This window comes from Amblyomma mixtum, chromosome 7 (genome assembly GCF_055824585.1).
Source record: "Amblyomma mixtum isolate Tamu chromosome 7, ASM5582458v1, whole genome shotgun sequence".
Lineage (NCBI taxonomy): Eukaryota > Metazoa > Arthropoda > Arachnida > Ixodida > Ixodidae > Amblyomma > Amblyomma mixtum.
The window spans coordinates 23,042,596-23,070,423 of record NC_143018.1 but is presented as its reverse complement, the minus strand read 5'-3'; the positions used below and the strand labels follow the sequence as shown (position 1 = coordinate 23,070,423).

Here is a 27,828-nt window from a genome sequence, read left to right as displayed (position 1 = left end):
TCTTGGAATGGCTAATGACTAATTACTAATTAATTTGTACGACATAATCTGCCACGATGTATTCAATGATTTTTGGCTGCGGCGTATTACACCACTGATGACGTCATCAGAACGATTGACAGCTATAATGTGACAGTTTTCGCGTACGGACGGACGGACAACGATGAGCCATTAAATGATTTCGCCCTAAAAGTCAAACATTCAAAGTAAAGCAACCCTATCGCCTCCCTCGCGTACTTGTCGAAGTACGGTGCTGAGTAAGAAGAGCCACTTGGCCAGAGCATTGCTTGTCGGATGCAAGGTCCCGCTTACGAAGGGAAAATCGCGCAGACAGTCTTAGTAAGCGCATGGGGATGTCGCTAGAACACCGATTGTCCACACCAACAAAGGGGTGACTAAAGGTCTGTTTCGGTCGCTGCCCAGCTGCGTCTAGTTTCATAAAGCAAGCTGTGTCTGCCCCGGAGTCTCCATTAAAAGAGGCAGGCAGAACAATTCACGGTGCCCCACAGGTAAGAGAGTGCCTGGCTGTGTTTAGACCAGTAAAATGATGTTCTCTTGTTTTAAAGTTCTTTAATGTTTTGGGAGCATAATTATAGAACAAAATCCCGTCATTATCAGGAAGAGAGATAATTATAATATTTTAGTAATGAAAAAAGTAGCATGTGCGGGGTTTAAAATAGCGAATACCGACCGAAACGTAATTTTTTTTTACCCTGTTGTTCTTCAATTTCTTGGTGAGTGTTAGGTGTTTCAGAATGACCGACCTAAGTGGACTTCTGTGTACATGTTGTAGGGGCCTGTAGGTGTATGTGGAATATTTCCTAATCAACTGTGACGTATAGTCTCATACACGGTTTCTGTTTTAGTCGTTCAATATTTTTCTCAATGTACGGTGCATGTTATTGCCGGGTTAACTTTTATTGCCCTTATGTTATTTTAATCACGCGGATCATGTGAATACTGCACTTTCACTAGAATTTTTGTTTGCCTGTGTCCTAATGGCGTTGAAAATGTGTTTGCTATATTGCCACGTTTCCACAAGCAGCCACTAGGCGGCTGCTCTTCGCAAGTCGCGTGCACCGCCGAGTGAAAGAAGAAGAAGATCGGTTCCGGCTTCCTCTGAGTGCTCTTGGCTTGTTCTCCGGTGCCGTCCACGTCAACCATTAAAGCGTTTCGGTTACGAGCCCCAGCGGCTACGTAACACTGGTGGAGGTGCATTCAAGATCCCATGTCCCGGACCTCTTCTCGCAGCGGTTCAGCGAGTCCCGACCGACTCCCGCTGGTGTCTACACCCGTTCATCGCAGCAGCCGCCGCGTTCACGGCCTCTCCCCCGAGTTCGGTCTCCTTCCCGACCGCCGCCCCGTTCAGCTTCATCCCATGGCGCAGGCGAGTTCCCCTCATCTAACCCTCCAGCAGCCCCGTGTACCGGCGAGTTTCCATGGCGCTCCTACTGAAGACGTCGACGACTGGCTTGAACAGTTTGAACGTGTGGCCAACTTTAATCAGTGGAGTTCTGCCATGAAGCTGCGCAACGTATACTTCGCGCTGGAAGACGGCGCCAAAACCTGGTACGATAACCGGGAGACCGGTCTTCAAAGCTGGGATGCCTTCCGCCAGCAGCTGCGCGATACGTTTTCCAGCCCCGACCGCCGCGACCGAGCGCGCCGCCTCCTGGAAGCCCGTATCCAAAAGCCCAACGAGAGCGTCGCCATGTTTGCCGAAGACGTGACCCGTCTTTGTCGGCGGGCTGATCCCGACATGACGGAGGCCGCGAAGTTGCGCCACCTGATGCAGGGCGTAAAAGAACATCTTTTCGCTGGTTTGGTGCGAAATCCCCCCCAGACCGTTGCCGACTTCATCAGTGAAGCAACCCTCATTGAGCGAGCCCTCCAGCAGCGTTCCCGACGAAACGAGTCTGCGTACGTTCAGCCCTTCAGCTCAGTGGCCGCTTCGTGCAGCGCCAGTGAACATTCCTCTTTGCGAGAGTTGGTCCGAGACGTAGTTCGTGAGGAGCTCCGGAAACTCCACATCATCTCGCCTGATCCCACACCCGCTGCCCTCACTGAAGTCGTGCGCGAGGAGATCCGGCAAGCGTTTGCACCGCCTCAGTTGCTGCCCGAGCCACGCCCTCTGAGTTATGCAGCAGCTGTCCGTCAGCCAGCGGTGCCTCCCGCGCAGCCTATCCCGTTCGACTCGCAGCCGCCGTCCGTACTGCCGCCACCCTCCTACCAGCGGCCACCTCAGCAGGGACTCGCCGTGCAACCACCGGTCCGGAAGGCCGACATCTGGCGCACTCCTCGTCAGCGGCCGCTCTGCTTCCACTGCGGGGAAGCCGGCCACCTGTATCGGCGCTGCCCCTACCGTGAACTCGGGCTTCAGGGATTTTCACGTCACGCCCCGCGCCCACGGTTCGGTGAGCGACCTCGGGAAATCGAGGAATACCTTGCTGCCCAGCAGACTTCACCGAACGGCCGCCAACGGTCACCTTCTCCCGTCCGCTACTCGTCACCTAGCCGTCGTACTTTCAGCGATACGCTGAGGGGGCGGTCGCCAAGCCCACGCCGGGGAAACTGAAGGCGGCGACCTCAGGGGGGCAGGTTGCTGAAAAACGAAACCGACGTCCCGAAGACCCCCCCGTGACGACGCAGCGTGATTCCGTGACAGCGACGCCGCCGCAGCGTGATTCCGTGACTCCGAGCTTCCTTCATACCAACGACACAGCTAGCGCCGACCTTCCCGTGCTTGTTGACGGGCACCCAGTGACTGCTTTAGTAGATACAGGAGCAGACTTCTCAATAATCAGCAAGAATTTCGCGGATCGGCTCGCAAAAGTTCGGACTGAATGGCCTGGACCCCAAATTCGTACTGCTGGTGGCCACCTTATGACACCTTTAGGGCGTTGCACTGCACGAGTCACCATTGCCGACTCCGTGTTTGTTGCGGTTTTCGTTATTCTGCCCAACTGTTGCAAGGACCTCATCCTCGGCCTTGACTTCTTACGACAGCATGGTGCCGTCATTAACGTTCCTCGCCGTTTGGTCACGTTTTCACCGCCTGCACCGACTTCCGCAGACGCCGAACGACGCCACGCACCTTTGCGCATCCTTGACGCGGATGTAACCGTGCCGCCACGCTCATGTACTCTCGTTACCGTCAGGTGCGACGACCAGTCCAGTGCTGCAGGGGTGGCCGAACAGAACACTGAGCTGCTGCTCCATCACGGCGTCTGTGTTGCCCGCGGTATCGTCCATCCGACCAACGGCCTCGCGGATGTACTCCTTACCAACTTCGGCAATGAGCGACAACGCATCGCCAAAGGGACCACGGTCGCCTACTTGGAAGATATCGCCGAAACTTCTGATTGCATCGCACTCCAGACCGGGACATCTGCCAGCCGACCGGCCCAATTCGCCCTCGATGTGAACCCCGCTCTATCACCTACCGAGAAGGATCGACTTGTCGGGCTGCTCTCTCAGTTTCAAGACTGTTTCTCGTCTGCCTCCGCGGTCAAGCAGACGCCCCTCACCAAGCACCGCATAATAACCGACGAACGTATCCGACCAGTCCGACAGAACCCATACCGAGTGTCACCGCGGGAACGCGAAGTCATCGCTCAGCAGGTAGACGAAATGCTGAATGACGGTGTCATACAGCCATCGAGGAGTCCCTGGGCTTCACCTGTCATCTTGGTTAAGAAGAAAGACGGCAGTCTGAGATTCTGTGTTGACTACCGCAAACTCAACCAGGTCACAAAAAAAGACGTCTACCCGCTACCACGCATTGATGACTCCTTGGACCGGCTGCGCCATGCGCGCTACTTCTCCTCGCTCGATCTCAAAAGCGGTTATTGGCAGATCGAAGTAGACGAACGGGACCGTGAGAAGACTGCGTTTGTCACGCCGGATGGACTATACGAGTTCAAGGTCCTACCGTTTGGATTGTGCTCCGCTCCAGCGACATTCCAGCGAATGATGGACGCAGTCTTATCCGGCCTTAAATGGCAAACTTGTTTAGTATATCTGGACGACGTTATTGTGTTTTCCCCAACGTTCGAGGAACACCTCCAACGCCTTTCCACCGTGCTACGGGCTATAAGATCTGCCGGCCTCACGTTAAAACCTGAAAAGTGCCACTTCGGTTACGAAGAGCTCCTGTTCCTGGGCCACGTCGTCAGCCGTCGAGGTGTTCAGCCCGATCCCGCCAAAACTGCAGCCGTCGCCAACTTCCCTACTCCATCCGACAAGAAGACAGTCCGGCGTTTTTTGGGACTCTGCGCCTATTACCGCCGATTCATTGCAAACTTTTCACGAATTGCTGCCCCGTTGACGCGTCTCACCCGAGATGATGTCACCTTCGCCTGGACAGAAGAACAGCAAAAGGCATTCGATGAATTACGGCACCGCTTGCAAACAACGCCTGTGCTTGCCCACTTCGATGCCCATGCCGAGACCCTGGTTCACACGGATGCAAGCAACGTAGGCCTCGGCGCTGTGCTCGTACAGTGGCAGGATGGCGCTGAGCGAGTCATCGCGTACGCTAGCCGGACTTTGTCTCGTGCTGAAACCAATTATTCCACCACCGAGAAAGAGTGCCTCGCTGTTGTCTGGGCAGTGATGAAATTTCGCCCGTATCTTTATGGCCGCCGCTTCCAGGTCGTGAGCGACCATCATTCTCTTTGCTGGTTGACGAACTTGCGCGATCCCTCCGGACGCCTTGCACGTTGGAGTTTACGTCTACAAGAGTTCGACATGACCATCGTGTATAAGTCCGGACGCCAGCACAACGACGCCGACTGCTTGTCCCGTTCGCCTATCCAGTCGACGAACGAAGACGAAGAGCCCGACTTCCCTCTTATCGCAACTGTCGACGCAGTCACTGTTTCGCAGCGCCAACGTGAGGACCCGGGACTCGCTCCACTCATCGACTTCTTGAAAGCGCGTACTACGGAAGTACCCCGTCCCTTCGCCAGAACGCACTCCTCGTTTTGTCTCCTAAACGACGTGCTCTACAAGATCAGCTTCTCTCCCACGGGAAGGGATTATCTCCTCGTCGTGCCAGACACTCTCCGCGACGAAGTCTTGCAGGCATGTCATGATGAGCCCACCGCCGGTCATCTCGGCTATGCTCGAACTTTGGCTCGCATTCAAAAGAGTTTTTACTGGCCCAAACTTGCGGCGGCAGTGCGCCACTATGTACGAACGTGCCACGATTGCCAGCGACGGAAAATACCGTCTGTAAGGCCAGCTGGTTTACTGCAGCCTGTCCAAGTGCCCAGACTTCCATTCGAGCAGGTTGGCATGGACTTGTTGGGCCCTTTTCCAACTTCCTCCTCGGGCAACCGGTGGATAATAGTCGCTACCGATTACCTCACGCGCTATGCTGAAACAAAGGCCCTCGAACGAGGCACGGCAGCCGAAGCAGCGAAATTTTTCATCGAGCGCATCGTCCTCAGGCACGGCGCCCCGTCAGTTGTTATAACGGACCGAGGCACAGCTTTCACGGCCAAGCTGCTGGAATCCGTCATGCAGCTGAGTGGCACTACCCACCGTAAATCCACCGCCTACCATCCACAGACGAATGGCCTGACCGAACGCCTCAACAAAACTCTCGCCGACATGCTGTCTATGTACGTGGACGTTGAACATCGGTCTTGGGATGACATCCTACCGTACGTCACATTCGCGTACAATACGGCACAACAAGAGACAACGCGCATGACGCCCTTCTCTCTGTTGTATGGCCGCGAGGTGTCCACCATGCTAGAGGCCATGTTGCCCCATGACGGTCGTGACTCCGAAGCTGGTACCGAGGACTTTACTCAGCGCGCCGAAGAAGCACGGCAGCTTGCGCGACTGCGCATCCGGAACCAGCAAGGCCGAGACGCTCGGCGTTACAATCACCGCCACCGAGTAGTGACCTTCGAACCGGACGACATGGTGTGGGTGTGGACTCCGATTCGACGCCGAGGGCTTTCCGAGAAACTGCTAAAGCAGTACTTCGGTCCGTACAGAGTGGTCCGTCAGCTCAGTGACGTCACATACGAACTTCTTCCAGACGGCTCTTCTACTTCTCATCGCCGCCAGCAGAAGCCCGAAGTCGTCCACGTCGTGCGAATGAAGCCGTACTTTTCGCGCGAGCACCGCTAGCAGCCTACCGCCACGCCATAACCACATGCTTCTTGTGACCGTTCATTTTCGCACCATCCTTGCTTACGAACTGCTTATTTTCTGCCATGTTCTTGTGAACTGCTTTTCTTACCTTCTTTTCTTGCGCATGCATCGGGTCGATGTTTTTTTTTTAGGGAGGGGGGTAATGCCACGTTTCCACAAGCAGCCACTAGGCGGCTGCTCTTCGCAAGTCGCGTGCACCGCCGAGTGAAAGAAGAAGAAGATCGGTTCCGGCTTCCTCTGAGTGCTCTTGGCTTGTTCTCCGGTGCCGTCCACGTCAACCATTAAAGCGTTTCGGTTACGAGCCCCAGCGGCTACGTAACAATATATATGTTTCTCATTGCACCTTTCGTTCTGTAGTTTATATTTTTATTGACTGATGTCTGCTCTTGGCCCAGTTTAAGTATTTATGGCATCGTCAAAAGTGGTGCCAAATACACTAATCTGACCCTAATCTGGGTAAAGCAGACAAAAGTATTGCGCTAGATAATAAAAAAAAATTGCATCTATTACGCACATCTAGCGGCAAGAAGGAAAACATTTTTTCACATTAATCCTGACGCAGTGCTCTGGCACAGCGCATTTCCCCTTAGATGCTTTTTTAATTCAATTAGGCGTTACATGCGACACGGGCTGCACAATGTATTTCGTATTGTCTAGCAGACAATACGAACTTTTTTCCTTTTCTGTGTACTTTAAAAAGTTTCAGCTGCACGTGTTCTATGTTCAGGCATTCACGCAGTTTATTGGCTCTATTTTTCACCTTCTTCAAGGACATGTTGTCGCATCCAGCATAGGACAAGCCTATGGCTTCATGGTTTATGGTTTATGGTTTATGGGGTTTAACGTCCCAAAGCGACTATGAGAGACGCCGTAGTGGAGGGCTCCGGAAATTTCGACCACCTGGGGTTCTTTAACGTGCACTGACATCGCACAGTACACGGGCCTCTAGAATTTCTCCTCCAAAGAAATTCAGCCGCCGCGGCCGGGATCGAACCCGCATCTTTCGGGCCAGCAGCCGAGCACCATAGCCACTGAGCCACCGCGGCGGCCCTATGGCTTCCAGGGCCTTGTTCATGTAATCGCTTTCCGGTAAAACTGCAAATCCCCCTTCATTGTCCGCGGGAAGAAGGCAAAGTTCGTTCTCCTTCAGGTAGGTCACAGTCTTCCCCAGGGGTAGTCTCTTGCTAGCCGGTTTGCAACGATTTAACAATGATTACATTACCAAGGCCCTTGAAGCCATATGTTCGTCCTTTGATGAATGCGACAACGTGTCCTTGAACATGGTAAAAAACAGGGCCAAGAAACTATGTGAACGCCTGCACTTAGAACAGTTTATGTAATGCAGTAAGGTGGAAATTTGGGCGAGTTGAATCTTATTCATGATGAAGTTTAGCGCCAAAAACGAGGACTAAGTAGGAGAGAGGACACAACACGAGCGCTTGTGTTGTGTCCTCTCTCCTACTTAGTCCTCGTTTTTGGCGCTAAACTTCATCATGAATATGTAATGCAGTAGATCATAGCAACCACTTGTGCCTAGAAATGTTTTTCTCTGCATCTGTTGTATAGTCGGGAAGTTTGGTCAAACTGACATGACCAGGAGAAAATGTCAGCGCCTGTTTTTTCACTTACGCTATCTTAAAGGCTGGTTCAGGATGTTTATGGGAATCCCTCTAGGTAGCGTGCATAATTGTATTAAGAAAGTAACTGCTCATCAGCACCCCCCCCCTCCCCCGCCCACCCAAGAACAGACATTCGGCTAAATAAGAAACCTACTAAATTATGCCGTTCTGTTGTCTTTCTGGTTTTCGAATGACCTGTAACGTTTAGATGCTTATATTGCGGGACTCTGGGCAGAGTACTGCACTTTGATGCACATCTACTTTCATGATGGTGGTGTGTTGCAAGAATGTTATTTATAGCACTTTTTTTTAAATTCAGCGACGCTGGCCATTCTCTCACCTCAGTCGCTAACCCTTTTAAATCATTTTTGAGCCTTTTTTTTTGCCCTTCTGTTTTCCAGTTTTTTTTTGTAAACAATGGACTCGTCTGCAAATGACTTGGTAATCATTGAGCTATTTTCGACAGGTTTAATAATATAAAGAAGCCAGCATGGGCCCAATGACTAAGCCTTGTGGTGCACAGGTCTCACTGCAAATGTTCAATCAGGACCCCTAAAATGCTAGGAACTGCGTCTATTATTCGGGAACACATCTGCCCATACCGCGGCCTTAATTTTACTAGTACAGTGCTCCCACTGAATGCTACTTCCTTATAAAGAACCTAGTCTAAGTACACCTAGGCGGCGTCTGCCATGGAATGCCCAACTAATACGTACTATTTCTGTTAGCTTTGCGCAGCTTGAAAACGAATTTAAAAAAGGACGTCTACTGCCATTTTGTAGTACTAGTTGTGGAGCCTATTAATTTACAAGGGTGAGAACAAAAAAATCATTGTAAGCACAAATAGGTAAGCAAGCTTAGAAAGTAGCAAAGTTTAAAGGCAACGCCTCACAGAAGTGCAGTCCTGCTCGAATAGCGCGTTACAACTGAAGTGTAGCGCCTGGAAGTTGAAATTCAGGCCAGTTTTTAACAATGTCAACTTCATGAATGCTCTCAAGCCTAGCTTGACGCTTTGATTCCTGGAAATCTAAGCCTAGTTTTGTTTTCAATGGCCCGACGCACTCTTTTCTCAGGATGCTACTCGTTATCCTTCTGTGGTGGGTGCAAATCACCAAAGCGTCGCATGGATCAAGACTTTCAAGCGAGGCGCTGCATCGTCTCGCCACGGACGTCATTCAGACGCTCGAAGAAAGAATCGATGCCCTCGGCCAGGAACTGGTGGCTGAAAGGCACGACCAAGGTGCGTGTAAAGCATCGTGACAAGAATGTGTATGTTGGCTTAGCTCTAGCAAGCTGACATAAAGGTGGCAGCAGAAGCGCTGATCAGTGCCACGTCAACTTTGTGCGATTCTGAGTAACCCGTCGAACTGACGTGGCATTTCAAGCAGTGTTTGAAAAATGGCGCAGTCTAAGACGCTATAGGGAGACAACAACTGTTTAAAATCAGCCTCTTCGGAATATTTCGTCAGCTTGTCCAAAGCTTCTGCCGATCTCGAACGAAACCTTCGCGTTTACAGTGCATCGTGCGAAAAAGCAAACTCCCAGGAAACGGCGAGAAACGTTAAGCGAAAAGCAGAAAAATCTCGCTTATTAACTATTTCAGGCTGAGAAACGGTTAAAATGAATATGCACCATAAAGTATGGCTTCAGACGAAAGACACTGACGACTGCCACATCGCCGTAACCAAAAAAACTGCATAAAGCAATTAAAGTAAAAAATGTGAAACAATATTAGGTGCGACAATATTAACATCACAACTTAGAGATGGGGATAATAACATAAGCGAGAAAAACATCTAGTTTCCTTCTCGTAGATTGTTTTCGCTGTATCAGGCGATTGCAAATGAAACAAGGCTTTTTTTATGTTGCACGCACAGCTGTAATGATGTGTAATGATCGAGTGTAATGACTAAGATAATGAGTGCATTGATGAAGCGTAATGTAACTAAGCTTTACTAAATCTGATCCCTGAGGGAAAGTTATTCTTTACTTTGAATATTCGGTAACCGCAATGGGCAAAAATACTTGTGCGTAAACTCAGCCCCACTATTCGGCGTGCGCATGAGTAGATTCAATTTTTAAATCATGACAAATTACGCAAAACAAAATAAATGAACCTAGTTGCCTCAGGAACACCTAGACCCTATAATGTACCCTGAAACGCTTTATTTACAGCCGCTTAGTAGGGCAGCCCAGTTCTTGTTGAGTGTGGTGTAATGTGAAACTACTCCCTGAAGTCAAACTACTAGGCCGAATGACAAAATTCGCAGCTTTCGAGACAATTTTGCTCAAGTACAACGTTTTGAAAAGTATACCGAGGATTCTAATCGGGACCTTTATGTCTTAGCGCCATTTAGACATCATCCCTGTATAATACCCTATACATATATCATATGAACCTCTACACTAATCTCGGAAATCCCCACAAGAGTTAAGCGACTGATTCACTTGATTCAAGACAGTACATGATGCTCCAGGATTTTTTGCAGTTAGTATTGAGTATAGGATAGTTATATTTTACAGAACTAAGCACCTTGTTCACGCTGTTTAATATTTATTTATTTCCCACAGTCCTTAGCTATAGCTTTTTTAATAGAGTAGCCTTTTTGGATGTCACCTTGAGTATGGGCCTGCATATAATAAAATTCTGTGCTTTAAGCCTACTGCCTTCTGCTAGTAGATAATTATTATATTTATTTTAATTCAAAGAGCCCGAAAATGCCACCGGCGGGACAGAGGCGTCTTCAATTAACGACCGGTTAACCCTCCGCTCCGCTGGCTGTAGCCAGATTATGATGGCAAAATTTCCATCTCATCCGACCACCTGAATCACTGCTGCCCCTTCCACATTTATCTTTGCGTTTAGCGAATACAGTCCGGTAAATACAAAACGAGCGTATCGGCGAGGTCATTGGTTTAAAAAATATATATCGCAAGCTTCAGGTAAATCACAAACCATTTAAAGCTACATTTTTTCGTCTGACCGGCCATTGCTTGCAATACAGAAGAATGGGGCTCGCACACAATAGGCTGTCGTTGGTAACGCATATGCATGATCGATGACAATGACGCAGAGGCAAGCCAGACCCAGTGCACGTGTGTGATGGGAATGCTTCGAACAATATAAGGTTCGCTGGAAACAGGTCTAACGCGCTCACGATGGTTGCAAATAACTGGGAAGAGCGAAAAAAAAATGGTAGACCGAACAAAGGCTCCTTTTTCGATTGTCGAATACTCCGTCGTGATTCAGTTATGGATAAGCGAGTATCTTTGTTGTTCCGTGAGAGTTGATACCCTTTAGAGTGAGTGTTTGCATGGTGTGCTCGCGAGGAAAGTACCCGTGCAGAGGTGTCAAGGCATGGTTAACCGCAAACAATTCAGAGTCTCTTCTGTTCCTATACCAGTTTTTAACCACGAACTTTCGTTAGCTCTCCTTCTCGGCAAAGGCAGGCGAACATTGCCAGCGAGCCACGGAGAAGTGGAGAGGGTATATGACGCCAAAGTTTAAGCGAACTTCCCCAAACTTACCGTGCGCACGCCACAGGAAGCTCCGCGCCGTGAGCGGAGGTGCGCCGTGCAGGATTTCGCCTCCAGATGTCGCAAGGTGCGACACCTGGGGGCGAGGAAGAGAGGTTGCCTTTGAGGGTGCCCCAACTTTCGGCTAAACAATGAACAGATACACAAAATCTCGAATAAAGAACTTTGAGAGCGGCTGAAAAGGGATGTACTGAAGGCCGCGCTCTCGCGTCTGAGCGGTGCCAGTGGTGTTGTGGTTGTGTTGGGCGGTTGGGAGACCCGTAAACAGTGTTCAGTTTGACTTGAGACAAAGTAAGCTTATGAGCTTCAGTTATTGATCAGTCAGCGCGTGATCGTGAGCGTGTCCGTCTCTGGATTATGCGCTTCAACGACATCAGCGCGAGAAGTACTTTGTGGAATGATCGGGCAATGGATAAGCTGGAAGAAAGCTTTTTCAAAAATGCGGCTAGCACCGTCTATAGCTCCTCCTAGACAGTGCTACGCCGGTATAGCGAAGCATTTCGTGTTTTCTTCTACTCTCTACGACGTGAGTGTCAGCAATTTTTTTTTTATTTTTAAGAAAAGAAAGGGCAACCGTTGATGGCAGACGTGGCGGGTCAGGTGACTAGAGCCCATGGGAAGTAAACACTAACATTTTGTCTCCTTTGAGTAAAGTGATGAATTTCATCCCAGTTGCTTCGCACATTACGTGTAGAACAAGAAAGATACCTCTTCCTGGTTTCACCGAAATTTAGAGGTAACCGCGTGCTATGAGCCGTTCTTAAGCATTCACTGCAGCAGCCTACTTAAACTTTCAGGGATGGGAGAACTGGCCCTGTCCGCCTCGCAAGTGAGCTGTCCGTTCGCTGGGCGTCACTTCCGAAGCAAGAGATCATTAAGAGAAGAGCGGCACAGCGCAAGAGTTGCGGCCATCTACGAAGACAGCACTCGGCGTCTTTTTGGAAGGTGACTGGTGGCATGGTGCTGACTGTTACGTCAGATCATACAGCGAAGGCATCTTCGTATAATACGGGTTTTTCAACTAGCCTCATCCGGCCATGCACTGTAACGTAGAGTCTCTGGCGGCACTCGGCGGCAGTTTGTACTTGTGAATGCGTGAGAAAACAAATTACACGATGTGAATTCTGGGAAGTAGATGTGAATCCCATTCAAATGTATATGGAGTAGACTAGACATTCTGTAAAACCAAAGGGTGGTAACAAATAAAGGGAGCGGAGAAAGGGGAAAGAATGAGCAGTCAAGTTTCAGCGCACGGTCACTCTTCAAATGCAAAAATCATTATCTACAACCGCTGCAGCGTCCTATACGAGCCCACGCATTAATCCCTGGCCTAAGCCAGCTGCCATAAAGCCATACTCTTAATATTTACGAGGTTCTCTCTCGAAGTGATAACGAGAGATGAACCGATATAGAAGAAACTGAAAACTAAGGGTGGTAGTGGTGTAAATGTACTGGTGGGATTAGCCTTACAGCAGCCTGGCAAGCAAGCGGGATTTTCAGATTGAGTGCTAATGTGTGTTCATGAAAAAAAAAAGCGAAAAAGAAGGAGTACAACGAGAGGCCGTAAGGGGCTAAATTCTCACAGTGTGCAGGAACTATAATATTGTCCCTAGTTCAGCCTGGGCGACTACCTTGACAACCCGAAACTGAGTCATAATCGCTCACTTAGAAGCTGTCTCATTCTCAGTGTAGCAATTTGTTGATCGCAAAGCTAGCGTTCTACCTCACTTGAAACCCTTTGCGCATGAAGGCGTTCTTGCCTTCTAGGTACTGTCGGCCGCAAACGTTTGCGGGATCTGCGATGCGTGGCGGAGCGAAGCAAAACGCCACTGCTGCGCCATCTGCTGTCACAGAGCGCGGTGTCACGCTCTGCGACGGCAGATGGCGGAGCAGTGCAGTTTTGATCAGCTCCGCCACGCATCGCAGATCCCGCAAACGTTTGCGGCCGACAGTCCATCATGTTAGCCATCGGGACATCAAGAGTGCATCAACCTTGAATTGAAGGCTTCTTTTCAATCAGTGAACCAAACTAATAAAAATGAATAAAAACTAAATTAATAAAAAAAGCCAGTCTAACGAAAAATCTCACACAGCATAAATCAGGCAGGCAGAGCCTATTTATCTCTGTCTCTCTGGAATCCAGTTTCGACACAGTGGAGGCTCCAAGCGAAGCATTTTTGGACCACATCAACCGGAGGCTAAGGAGGCGGCAGGTGAATCGCTCTTGTGGCGTATTCTGCCCCGCTCGAGTACCGGCTTTCTGCGACAAGACCAAGCCGTACAGAGAACAGGACGGCAGCTGCAACAACTTGGCGCATCCGCAGTGGGGACAGGCGTACATCTGCGAACGGAGGCTCTTGCCTGCAGCTTACAGAGACGGTATACGCTAACGCCTGCTTTCTCACTGGCGGACGGCGCATTTTATCAGGCCGCCGCAACCACTTCGTTTCTGCCTTCGTTGAAAAACTTCCAGGCGTCAAAAATATTTGCTGCTAGAAATACTGCTCTTATTCTTGTATAAGTACTAAAGCGTTATTGAGATCATAGAGGGAGTTGACGGTTGCAAAAGCTTGACTAGAAGGCTTAGCCCACCAAGGCTCACAGAGAAGGCTGGCGGCCTCCAAGCCCGATCACCGACTTCGGGAGTCGGAATGCTTCGCGAAGAACCACGGCAGAGGAATGACTGGAGTGTCTTTTTCGTCGCACGCAAAATTGTGGCGCTTCAAGGTCCTCAACTCACCGTCCTTTCTCCCCCTTCCTACAAAGCTGCAGTGAGTGCATCAGTGTGTCATCCCTCGGTCTCTGAAATTTGCCATTTTTATATCCAAAACGGACATGGGCGTAAGCATTTAAGGACGCAAACTTCATGCATGCTGAGGCGCGTTATTCGTCAAGAAGTATCAAGAAGTATCAAGAAGTAACTAGGAAATGCGCTTATATTTTTTGCAAAACGATGGCACACTGACGTGTAAGCTCTAACTCTTCGTTGCGCGTTATGTTTCAATGAACATTAGATGACGTAGCACCTCAGTTATTGGCAAGCAAATATCGGATACTGGCGGCAGCTGCTCTTTGGCTCAAGGAAACGTCAGCGAGGATTGCGCTGCCCGATATGTCGTAATCTGCGACTCCTGCTTCCTCTCCAAGCCCAACCTCCTTTCCACAGGTGTCAGTGAGCCCAGAGTGGCTCGGAGTGGCCGTCCGTTGCCCAGTGCGCGACTGGTCTCCTACAGGTTGCACCCAGCAGTCAATGTGCCGGACCAGAAACTCACTCACCTCGCCATGGCTTTCGGACAGTTCATTGACCACGACATCAACTTCGTGCCTATGAACCCCATGCCGCGCTTGGAGACCTCCCTCGGTGCGTATCGGACAGCTGTGCATGGGTGACTGCAGCGTCTGTATTCTCGCTTTGTCCCTCCATTTCAGGGCGCCGTCCCGGCTTTCTTGAGGGCAGCGATCCTTTCAACATAGAAGTACCGCCGGGCGACCCGTTCTATGGGCAGTTCAACAGTCGCTTCCTGGAATTGAACCGTTCCCTCCCCTGTTGCCAGTGTAGAATGGGTGAGCTGTGTTACCTCTTCATGCTACTGTTCTTACTGATGGAGGGCAAACAGAATCGCGCAAATTCCAGCATTGTGTTGCCACTGCCGCCCGACACTAAGCGGGGCCATTTTCTGACTGCCATAAGATTTTAAACAAAAGGCGGCTGAGAGTCGTTGCAATATTAAGCAATAACATACAACCATGCAGCGCTTTGACAATATCGAGGACTCTGCTCAGAAGAACAATTACTTGCTTTAGGCGATTGGTGACAGGACGCCTGTCACCTGGAACGTACCATCCTCCGAGAGTTCCTAAGCAGCCAAGCTGGCTTTCAAGCCCCGTATATCCTACAGTAGGTAGAGGCCCTAATTGGTGGACGGCGAAAACTATTGTCGCCTCTCGAAAGCTTTGGGGTTGAGACTACGACTAGCCCCCTTTGGGGCTGAGACTAGCCCCCTATCACACCTGAAGCCAGTAAGAGGAGGAGGTATGCCAGCTTTCTCGCTATTACGCAGAGAGTTAGTGCTACGAGCAGTGCTGCGGGAATGCTGCAATGTCGTCAAAGAAAAGATGCTAGGCTGCATGACATGTTTTTTAGAGGCCTTTAAGTTCACTGAGGGTTGACTCACACTTGTTCACCAGGGCCCAGGGATCAAATGAATTCCAGGACATCCTTCATTGATGCTTCCCAAATCTACGGCGTCAGCAAAGACATAACGAACAGCCTGAGGATGTTCAGAAGCGGTAAGTATTTGTAGGAATTTATGGCAATAATTATCTGGACTCTGGTTGTTTTTTGTGGTGTACTGATAGCGCATGCGAATGTTTTAAACACTGCATTTTCATATATCGCTTATCAGCCACGCAAGCAGTCGTCGGCAGATCACATGTCCATCGGCCTATAAAAAGGCACTGTATCAATAAACGTTGTTCAGTTCCAGCCTGGCGCCCTACTGATACAAAACATTTTCCTTAAAGCAAAAGGGGCTGTGGCATTCCATATGGGTTTTATTTGGCCTTTTTATTTATTATAACTGTTTATTTTTATTAACACTCGTGCAATAATGTACTCCCTCGCTTGTGCTTGCTGGCCGGCGTATGAGTGAGAATGCCATCGTCAGGCAGAGAGCATCTGCCTTTTGCCCTGTTATCCAAGACCGAATAGCGTCAGAAAGTATGGTTCAAATAAATAAATAAATAAATAAATAAATAAATAAATAAATAAATAAATAAATAAATAAATAAATAAATAAACGGTTTTACGTCCCAAGGCTGCACACAGGCTACACCGGGTTCAAAAATAATTTTGATTATGCACGCTTTTTTTTTATGCCCGCTGACATCGCAAAGCACATGGGCGATTTTGCATTTCGCCTTCATGCAAATGTGGCCGCTGCTGCGAAATTGCATTGACTTGCACTAGCAACCGAACTTAACAGACACTTTCCGCCATGGTGGATATTAGAGCACATCTTGGGCACTGTATAAGGGATAACAGAAGAAGATACAGGAGAGAAGGAGAGAAATGAGAATGCAAAACAGGAAGGATAACCAGATAAGGCCTGGTTATCTCGAATAAAAGAACGGAAAGTACTGCTGAAACTGTAACGACGCAAAAACATCGAGTAAGTCCAAAACAGCGGAAAAAATAAAAACCTAGGCATGCGGGAAACAAACGGTTCATAAGCAGGATATGGTCGTTATAAAGTCTTGCCTCGTTTTGGCAGCATGAATTACGGCTCATTATAAACATCAGATTTTCTCCGAATTCACCGTGGCGGCTCACTTGATATAGCGGTCATGTGCAGAGCAGCGAGTTCGTGAGTTCTATGCAAACCTCGGCGGCCAAATTTCCGTGGAAAGGGAAATGCGAAGGTACCTGCATACTTGAATTTCGCTTCGGTTTTCAAACATTTGTGACGTTCAGAATTGTTCCCGAGCCCCAGGCTAGGTTTTATCTAGAGCACGATATTGCTGCGCTGTAACATACAGACCCATAGAAAGACGTTTTCTGGGGCCGCCGCAGTGTCTGAGTAGTTATGGCGCTCGGCTGCTGTGACGAAAGCTACGGGTTTGACCCCTGCCGCGGCGGTCGAATTTCGATGGAGGCAAAATTCTAGAGGCCCATCTACTGTGCGATATCAGTGCACGTTAAAGAACCCCAGGTGGCCGAAATGCTGGAGCCCTTCACTACGGCGTCCCTCATAGCCTTGGTCGCTTTGGGACATTAAACCCCCCTAAACCATAAACAAAAAAGACGTTTTATGAAAACAATGGGAGCTAACAATGGAAGTTATAAATATCCTACGTCCCGTATTTCCACTTGTGACGTATTCTAGTGGTTAGCACTCTATTGGTGGGCATTATATTAACAGGGTATTAGTAGTTTCCTTCCACTGGTAAATCAAAGTTTTTGCATTTTCAACTCCACCACCAAAAAGTTATGACGGGAGAATTCTGGATATTCTGCACTCTTTGAGCTCATGCTTTACGCCATTCGCACAGGGCTGCTGAAGACTCAAGTCGTACGGGGATCAATCTTACCCCCGCGCAGTATGGAACCGAACAACGACACCTGCAGCATGCCCAGAGAGGGCAAGATCTGCTTCAGATCGGGTACGCACATGGGATTCAGATACGGGTCGCACTGTGGGTGGCTGTGCCCTTGTTCTGTCTAGTACATGCTTAAATAGCTTAGTGTCCAACCACTGAGTGTGTTTAGGCAGTGTAGCATGGTAAAGTGACCGCTACTCCCACCGCACTTCGCATTTGTTTTCATATCTTATTCATTGAAGGCGGGGGCTGGCCTGGTGACTTGAGAGTTTAAGGCGAGAGCGTAGAAATCCGTACCCTGAAAGTGGCTGCCCCGGGAAGAACCGAGTAGGTGGCTACCGTGTAAGGAGGAGACTATGTCGAGGTTGGAGGATTAATTGCGCAGCATGAGGGTGGTTCTACGGCAGAACAGAGGGTTATGTGGCTAAACCAAAGCTATAACAGCTTTCGCTGAATTATGCCCTAAGGCGGTAAGCTTAACTCCGCGAATTTTTTCTTCCAACTTTTAAAAAAAAATCTCATAGGACAGTTAGCAATGTGTATCGCATGCAGGGTTCAGTTACAGGTGTGGAGGTATTTATATTTCACAATATATTGAGCTAGATTGTTTCAGAGAGTCTTCATATACGTATGTATAGTGCCAGAGCGCTCTATTCAATTTTCCACACCTACTCGTTCTTCGTCTAGTGCTTCTCTCCAGTCCGCCGCTCGAGGCATGAGTCGCCACCGGCGGTACCCCCCGGGCAGCACGTTCCACAGAAGCCGCCGCAGATGGGCCATCCTATAGTTTGTCTCCATTCGCCATAGCCTCCATCCTTCTTCCATGGTAGCCACTCTTCGAATGGTTCCCTGCATTTGCTATACCGCGGAATCGCCATACCGCCTCCTTCGACGTAACCACCCTTCGGATGCTTTCCATGGCTACAAGCCTCCTATTACGCCGACTTGTACTACTACACCGACGCGAATCCCTGGAACGGGCAAATAATTGTTGTCGCTGTAAAAGTAGTGCTTGAAAGAGGGTCTGCTTGACTTCGTTTCTAGGACACCGTGAATAGTATATGCGATAATTTTGCGATAATAGAGGCCATCGAAAGAGTACATAGTATGCACCTTAGCTCGGTATAGGCTTGTTTACTGCTAAACTTGGTTGACCACATTAGGCCAAGCCTTTTGTAATATTATAGAAACTGCCCCAGTTTAAGTCACGTCCTCGCCCTTTAACGCCCAGGTGACCTCAGGATGAACCAGAACGCTGGCCTCGTGACCCTGCACACGCTCTTCCTGAGGGACCACAACCGCATCGCCCGCAAACTGGCTGCTCTCAACCCACTGTGGGACGACGAGCGTCTTTTCCATGTCACCAAGTAGGTTGGTGCTTTCACCAACTACAAAAAAAATCACAATCTGCGAGTGACAGAGAAGCCGACCGGTACATCTATTGCCTTCATTTCGATTAAATGCGATTTTTGAGCTCTCCCCACACACAGATCTGGATGACTTCAATAACGCGTGAACATGTAATGGCAAAGTCACTATTTAGATTTGAGTTCCTCTTCTGTTGTGTTTTTGGATTTTTTTATTGGCTGCTTTGAATTCATTTTTTTTTTCTGAGTGTCCCAACGAAATAAGTTGGCAGTTAGCGATTGTCGTGTTCGTTACGTGTTCTGTTCACGCGTTGTAGGGCAGTAGCGTTATTTCAGTTACAAGGATTTCCTTTTCGTAGTGTCCTACTGCAAGAGTTCTGTAGCAAGGGAGCAAAAATTGCGCCCATTCGAGGTGCGCGGGGTCACCATTCGAGCAGTCAGAAGGAGACACAGTCGGTGCCATATGAGAAAGCTCACGAACTGTAGAGATTCAACAGATTACTCACATGACCTCCCCCAAAAGCAAAAACCAGCCCTATCATTGTTCTCCTTTCTGTAAACACCTATGTCGAAATTGCTTCTGAGCTAGGAGAGGCTCTTAAAAAAAAAAAGGGAAAGCTTTCAACGCAGAAAACCGAGTATAATGCATGTTGGGCAAACAAGTACCGAACAATGCGTGCATGCGATATGCGTTTTAAGAAAGCATAAGCTCTCGTGTGTTTCAGAATAACCGGCGAAACCTCGGTCAAGCTTCTATTGTGTGGCTTCTTGCCCGGTTTCACAAATAACAAGGGAGATCGCACTCCGCGCCTGCAGAGCTACTGCACTTGTGAGGGAATGCAAACCTATAGCAGTCGTATAATATATAAATATAAAGCTAAATATATGTATTCTCCTTCGAGATTATTCAGCTGCTTGCTTGATTGATTTATTGATTAAAAATAAATTCTTGCGTGTCAAACAGGGCCAGTGGCAACAAGACAAGCCGTTGCAGAGATTGCGCGTTTAAGTACGAAAGCTTCTGGTTTTTAAAAGCGCGTGCTAAGATTTCAGTAAGTGGACGTATTTGCGGCACGTGCATATCGCCATGCGCCCACTGCAACGAGAATCGAAGTCACGAATACTTGGAAATTACCTATATTTTGGCATTAATTTGATGATGAAGTCCACATCCTGCATCACATTTTGTAATAAATCTCGCTTAAGAAAAAAAATCAAGTGTAAAGTGAAATGCGTGATGTAAAGCCCTGGTGGCAACTGCCTGTCCAGGAGGATCGTGGAGGCTCGTTTCCAGCACGTGGTCTACAACGAGTGGCTGCCGGCGATCGTCGGACCCCAGGTGATGACCGACTACGACCTGTGGCCGCGCAAGTCCGGCTACACGGGCTACAAGCGCAGAGTCGACCCCACGATGACCAACGAGTTCGCCGTGGCCGCGTTTCGATTCGGCCACTCGAACATCGACGGAAGGTTCAACTTGTGAGGAGCCTTGTAGTACTTAGCTGAAGTACAGAAATCGTACTCTTCCCTCGCTGTTGACTTTCAAAGCAAACGCACCTGCGGCTCTCACCGAAGCAGCCAGTTTCAGATGCGCAAAAAAGCCGTACGTTGGCGATAAGGAACCGAAAGCCGGAACTGTACTATATCATGGGAAAATCCGCCAAAGCGATGCATTTGAGGCCATCCGCGATTCAACTTTTTCTTTAGTAGTTTTGCATTTCAGGCCATGCGTGATAGAGGTTTTTCTTACGGTAGTTATGCATTTGAGGCCATGCGTGATACAAGTTTATCTTAAGGTAGTTATGCATTTGAGGCCATGCATGATACAAGTTTTTCTTTGGTAGTTAACGCCGCGCCTAACTTATGTGCTGGCTGTTTCTACATGTTCGGACGGGAAATGTAGCACCGGGGCACTGTGACTTGTGCATACTTCAGCAGATATTCATATTTAACCCTGGCCTCAAATGAGTACGAACCCATGGCGACTGCCGAGATAACTTTTGATACGGAGCTCATCAAAGGGTATTTACTGTGAGTATATATTATGTATAAGATATCACATTTCGTGAGAGCGTAATTTCGCAAAGCTACCGTGACTATTTTTCAGTGAGCGAGCACGTTTACCCGCAGTCATCCTGTGCACTGATTTCCTTCGAGAAAACCAGGTGTCTATGGGCAGGTGTCTATACGTCTATGAGGTCGCCCTGGAGCGTATTCGGAAGCTATGTGGGGCTCTCATTTTACATTTATCGTAGCGCGCTGTCCTGTGCCCCTTACGCGCCTCACCGCTCACCGTTTCCTGATCCCACCCAGCCCGACATCTACGTTAGCGTCTTTACGCCTTCGATCTCTCGTCAGGTTCTTTTTCTGAAACTGCGCCTTTCATCCGCTGGTTATCCTTTCCGCGTGATAGTTCGGCTTTCGACACCGGTGACCGACTTCTCGCGCTGCAAACGATGTCCCTTTATTAGTCTTTCGCCAGCAATTCCAGAGCACTTGTCCCTCCCATCGACGCGCAGAGTTGGACCCAGAGGAAATCAACGGGGCGCCTTGGAACTCAAGGACACTTACTTCCAGCCTTTCGACTTCTACAACCGAGGCGTCCACGACCAAGCTGTCCGAGGATTCATTCAACAACCAATGCAGGCTACGGACAGGTACCTTTAGCTCTTGTGCTTTCTAGTGAAATACTCTGCCGTATAAAGACCTGTAATGAAACGCAGACACATAACTCAAGCTTACTGAGAAAAAGTGTAAAATTCTAGTAACAAGCGAACAGCGCTGAAGAAAAGAAGCAATCTTCTTGCTACGTGTATCATCCTGATGGGAGCAAAAGTGATGTTCTACCTATGGCTTTAAAGTATTCGTATGGTGCAAACCATGGTGTCAGCTGTTGCAGGGAAGTGTCCGAACACAAGTCGTACACCGTAATGTACACCATGTCGCTCTGAATAACGAGTTCAATCTCTTGATATGCCAACATGGTGAAACCCTCGCAAACTGAGTTCATGAGTAGTAAAAGGTCTATGACTGACAGCCGATGCGATTCTAAATGGTGCCAGTGGTTAGCTTCTAAGCCTAAATCTGGGAAGCTTGTTTATCCCCAGCGTCATAAATTACTGCCGGTGCTAGAATCTGACGTCTGAGCTCTAGATGCTGTGCTTTCTTAGCACTGCCGCCTTTTTATTTGCATATCATTGCTTACAGAACGCGAAAATATTGAAGTGCAGCAGCTTACTCGATGCAGGATGCCCGTAACTTAAATCAAATCGCACAGAGAGTTCCGTCGAAGTGGGGCATAAATACAATTATTGAATAAGTTTATATAGAAAGGAACCCCATGTTTTTAAACTCTAAGAAAAGATGTCCCTCTGCAGGTTCGGAGACCCTGCGGCGACAAACTTCCTGTTTCGTGTGCCAGGCAGGCCATTCGGCAACGACCTCTTCGCCGTGGACATTCAGAGGGGCCGAGACCACGGCATCAGGCCTTACGTGGACTACGTGCGACACTGTGGCAACTTCAATGTCACTTCGTTTGCCGACCTCTACCTCCACAACCTCATGCCGAGGCGAATAGCCGCGCTCTACTCACAGATATACGAGTAAGTCGTGCCGTCTGGCTCAACAGAAAAAAACAAAAACATTTGTTTCTTTTTCTTTACCGTGACTTCCGATAGTAGCCGGAAGCTTGTAACAACTGGAAAATCAGTGAGCTCCCTGTGAGGGAAAGAATCGAACCTCGCCCCTACTGCATACGAGACGGATGTTCCAGTCACCAACCAACACTGTGGTTCACATAGTACTTATATCTTTCCACAAAGCTGAACTTCGTGTTTGGCAGTTATCTTCACAGCGTGGATCACCCGAATCCAGCGGCAAACTTCAGTTCGCATAAATGTTTTACGTGTGTTTAGCGGTTATAAAGCTTAAATAATACCGCAGGATGTGTGCGGTACGAGTTGTCGAGAGTAGTTCGTGTACAAGATACTGCGCAGTGAATAGTGTTGCTGCTATCTCCGCCCTTCCTTTGCAGAATACGGTTAGGAACCGCGAGGTTTTTTGTAGTTTTTAGTATCAATGCATGCTTAATACTGCTTCGAGCTGCGTCTTTTCCTCTTTATCAGCGGTCAGGTTATCGCAACCACGCAATGCAGGGGACCGGAAGTACCAAATGACAGTCGTTATGTGCTCCTCTAATTACCATCAACATCGCATATTTATTGTGCTACCAACGATTGACTCCACTGCCTGTAGGTCTCTGAATTTCGGGAATATAAGCCTGGTTATTCTCCAACCATATTTCAGCACTGACATGGCCTAATAAGCTTTCAAGTTAACCTATGGTTGACCATGAAGCTCTTTCATTAATATCGTTCCTGGCGCTTCGCACACAACTACCCTAGTGCTATGAATGCGTCATTATCATCTTTCATCAACTAGCTCAGTGACGTGTGCTGCTACGTGAATATTAACCTGCCGTCTGTAGCCGCAGTTTGAACTTAATCACTGTATGTAGCCCAGTCTCAACTGAGTCGCCTGACTAGACTCACTATAAGACGTTTTCCGCGATTACAAATTCTTATTATTGGAGTACACTTAGCACTGCACTTAGCACTGCACTTAGCACTTAGAAGGCCCTTAGCAGGCGTGGTAACAACGACTAAGTATACTTTAATGGGAAATGTGCTAAAAAGATTCATCGTTGAACTTGGTAATATACGTATAGAACTGAATTTTAGACGCCAGATTATGCCGCTGACGCGTCTACATATGAATATCTTAACCAGCTGAAAATCATTTTAGGGACGTGCGGGACATCGACTTGTTCTCGGCGGGCCTCAGCGAGTTCCATGCTCCCGGAGCCGCCATGGGACACACCTTCCTGTGCATGGTGGCCGACATGTTCCACAGGCTCAAGTGGGGAGACCGGTTCTACTATGAGCACGGAGCGCAGGCCGGGTCATTCAAACCAGGCAAGCGGCGCTGTTTTATATCGCCTGTCGCCGCTGATAGATATTCAAAGTGCGTCAGGAACCCTTTTGTCCATTTGGTGTGTTTTTCTCAACCGCTCGACCCCTGTGCACTTGCTTTGCGTTTTAGAATCGCCTATTTTATGCCATTCAGCACGTAAAGCGACTAATGGCCGATCTGCTTATGCAAACAAAGGCGGTGTTCACGAGCGTCTTTTTAGTGTCCTTCAGTATACGAACACATAAAAGACGCCGAACACAGGCGCAGGGCTTGTCGGTGAATTCTGATACCGACCTTGCAGGGTCCAGTCCGGCGTTGCTGTCGAGTTTAAAGGGGAACTAAGGGAGTAAAAGAAACTGCACTTGAAGGAGGGCTGTTTTTTACGCTCCGCAAATTTATCGCCACAGAGTTGTACGGCCGATTTAGCACTTTTAAACAAAATGTCTGTAAAATTATTGGGCTTTCAGAAGCTAGAACTCGACATTTGAGAAGCTCTCGTTCTCACGAAGGTGTAAACTAAGAGCCATTTCCTTTACAACGTTAGCTGTGTGTGGGATGGAGTGCCAGAACCACGTTGTTCGCTGACAGAAATGACGTCACACATTGGATATTCGAAGTCTATGATGCCGAGAAAAGGCTGCGCTGCGCGAGAGCCTACCACTTACTGTCTCACATTATCTACCCCAACATGACGAAGAGCTTTGCCGGTAACAAACGACAGGGTTTCGTGCATTCTTTAATATCTTTTCTCCACCATGTTTTACAGCGTTATTTATTTATTTATTTATTTTTGCACGAAAGAACGTCCTCTCGCTAGGTCGCAATCAAAAGCACTTTTGTGTCGGCAGCTCTGGGAAGGCGCGAATACCAGAAGTCCCGCGTTCACGAGAAGAAACAGCACGAAAACTTAGTCATGAATATGATCGTGATACGCAAGCGCTTGCGAAGTAAAGACTCGGAGTTGGCTCTCGCGAAGTCGATGCAGCAAAACTTAGACGACTTGACGAGCGTGGAGGCTGTGCGAACGCATGACCCAGCGACGTCAAGACCTTGAGGTAGCACCCCCTGCTTTGTGGGGTGTTGTGAACGGAATCACATGAAAGAATTCGCATCCTGAATCTTGTGTGTTGTATGCCTGCTCGTGGAAATGAGATTTATCCTTCAGTCCTGTCCTGTGTTCGGCAAGTATGAAAGGAACGGCACTAAAAAGACACAGGGACATAAGAGAGGCAAACACCACCACTCTGACTTGCAGATAATTTTATTCCGAGGAATGGCAATATGTCTGTTTCGGCGAACTCAGTGGTTCTTTGGTCTTTTTGTTATTCACCACCCTTTACAGTCTATTTATTGCCGTTCCGGGGAATAAAATTACCTGTGGAGGACACCGTCGTACTGTTCTTATGTACCTCTGTCTTCTCAGTGCTGCTTCCCCCCCCCCCCCCCCCCCCCCCCCTTTCATTCTTGTGTGAAAAATACCGACTAGCCCCACCAGTCAATCTTGCATCCAGCGTTATGTCGGGTGAGCTCAGAAATTTCGAAAATATGTCAGTCCAGCTAGCCGCTAACCTAGCTGCATTTACTTAGCGTAACTGTTGAACACACAGAGTATATACAGCACCCACAGGTAGGTGCTTGAGATGCGGGCTTTGCCGAAAGAAAATAGGTCACCTTGGACTTGGCACCATCACTCTTGAAGTATTTAGGCGCTGTTTTAACCCCATAAGATGTAACGCAGAGTCACGAGATGACAAAAGACGCGCGTGAAGTAACCAGAGAACCTCGCAGATGCACAATCGAGCGGTAAGACCTTTTGATTCGGCGTACGTATACTCACTTGCCCCGGAATGGCCAGAACTCGTCCGGACAGAGCGTCAACCAGAATGACATCTTAGAAATTAAACACAAAAAATAAATAAGGCTGTTAATAACGGCAGGTCGCAGATTTTTATCTACAGCTGCACCTAACTGGAGCAATTAAAGAGTTTATTTTACGGATTTGTTTAACCAGCTGAGCAGTTAAGGAATTAACCTCCCTTTAGGGGTCAGCCACTACTGTTATCCTGCTAGCTGATGAGCCGTCGGTGTAGTTTAAATAATATATTTTTATACATTACTGACGGACTCACTTGCCATGAAAAGAATCCTCTTACAAGAATTTCTTTGTCTGATTTAATGTCCCTTTATAGAAACAAATAAGGGTGATAAACAAATATTTGAAATCGTAATAGACCAAATTCGTTTTTTGTTATTTCAACGTGTTCTTTACAGAACAAAAATGTCGGGCGCCAGAAAAAAAGAAACATAGCACAATGCCTCATTCTCTTCGTTTTCGCGGGTCCGTATTGACAGTTCATTGCAACTCCAGCGCCCACCAAGCATCTCCTACTGTGATATAACTTTGCAGTACAACACTGCTTCAGAACCGCAATGCGTGCTATTCTAATAGGGAATGGCTCACTTTCCAGTGTGTGACGACTGTGAGTGTGACCCAACACTGAAGTCCCGATACGCAATCTTTTCTGACCTTCGAGATATAGAGCGGTCCGCGAGGCTGCCATGCACTGACTCTAGCCCGTTACAAAGTGCCATGCTTCCCGGGCCTTGGATTCACAGTTTATTTACCCACAAAGCCACCAAAGTGCTGCTTCAATTTTTGTGTGCTTTTATTTGTCAAGCGCTGAACTTTACATTTCTTTTCATTTTGCTCACACTAGCCCCTCGCTCATGTGTAGAAGAGACAGCATGTAACCTTGCATTTCTTTCTTTCTTTCACTCTCATTTTTGCAGCAGAAGACTTCAATCTGGGCTGCATTCTGCCGTCTGCTAGGTTTTTTTTTTTCACACTGGCTAGTTTTCTCATTAAAAAATAAAAACTGCGGTGAAATTTAGATTCTAGCTTCCTAGTGCAAACTTCCCGCCAATTCGCCGTACCTGTTCTCCTGCCATTATCACAACTTCCTTTTTCCTGCACAGGACAACTACACACAATAAGAAAGACAACACTTGCCAAGATCATTTGCGAAAATACAAGGATTAGCTCAAGGCTTCAACGAAACGTCTTTCGTTCTAGGTAAGTAGCATACAATTACATCAACGGAAAGTTCGACCCTGCAAGTAAATGAATAAACGCGTGCTCTGATTCATCTTCTGCAAGAAAACAGATACTTATTAAATAATAAAATAGTTATAAAAATGATATGCAATATCTAGAATAAAATAACAACCTCATTCCAGCACTAGCACAGGCAATTTTTTGTAAAATGTATTACAGAGGCAAAACTAAGTGGCAACGAATTAAGGACAGAGCCTTTTAGGCAGTCTGCTTCAAAGGATAATTTCTGTCCTATGTGTCTAAGTCATTGTTCACTGCGTTTCAAAGTCCGCGCCATGTGATCTGCCCTTGAAGTAACTCTGGGGAGGCCAAAATCGCCTTTTTTTTTTTTTTTTTGAGAGCGACAAAATCAGGCACACAAATTATTCAAGCGCCAGCTGATTTCATTAAGAGAACTTTTACAGAGTGCTGATTCAAGTGTGATAAAAGCAGCTGTTACTGCAGTTAATAGTACTAAAACTCAATCGATTTCTATTATTTGACAACGAGTATTCGTTTCTGACTGCGAACCTGATGGCGTAATTCTGCTGAGGGGGACGCCTAAAATATTTTGGTTCGCGGAGCGTGATTACTAGTGTACGGTTTCATGAAGATTTTGCTCAGGGAAAGTGAAGTACACACGCCTCCTGAGGCTGCCTGCTTTGACAATCTTCAGAGCAATGCTTCACTTTCCAATATGTGAGCAAGTCAAGTGAGAAATTATCTGTTACAAGTGGTCTTAATGCTCTCTCAATCTTTCTTGTGAATGGTGCAGGCAGCCGAAGGTAGACTGCGAAGACTTGCCGGACATACAGCTCAAGTTTTGGGCCGACTAGTTCCATTGGCAGCGACGGTGGTGAACGTGACAAGAGGAAGCGACAAAAGCGTGGATGGAATAAACATGTTGGTGGAATGCATGACTAACTAGTACATGAACTTAGCGAGGCAAACTTCTCGTAAAAATTAACAA

At 48.0% G+C, this 27,828-nt stretch overlaps 1 protein-coding gene across 2 annotated transcripts; it reads left to right on the top strand.

Moving 5' to 3' along the window:
• Nucleotides 1–458: 458 nt before the first annotated feature.
• On the top strand, nucleotides 459–27,769 carry LOC149335269 (immunomodulatory peroxidase-like). 2 transcript variants are annotated; one of them, XM_089553780.1, is made up of 15 exons: nucleotides 459–509; nucleotides 8,864–9,030; nucleotides 12,125–12,272; nucleotides 13,471–13,706; nucleotides 14,494–14,688; nucleotides 14,757–14,891; nucleotides 15,516–15,617; nucleotides 17,379–17,489; nucleotides 18,658–18,793; nucleotides 20,063–20,272; nucleotides 21,313–21,450; nucleotides 22,171–22,395; nucleotides 23,597–23,766; nucleotides 26,741–26,837; nucleotides 27,634–27,769. In XM_089553780.1, the coding sequence occupies exons 2-15, from the start codon at nucleotides 8,865–8,867 to the stop codon at nucleotides 27,692–27,694; spliced, it is 2,130 nt and encodes a 709-aa protein (XP_089409906.1). In that variant the 5' UTR covers nucleotides 459–509; nucleotide 8,864; the 3' UTR covers nucleotides 27,695–27,769. The 2 variants fall into 2 exon arrangements, with proteins under 2 accessions (XP_089409906.1, XP_089409905.1); XM_089553779.1 differs by lacking the exon at nucleotides 27,634–27,769 and having other exon boundaries at nucleotides 20,063–20,132; nucleotides 26,741–26,838.
• Nucleotides 27,770–27,828: the final 59 nt, after the last annotated feature.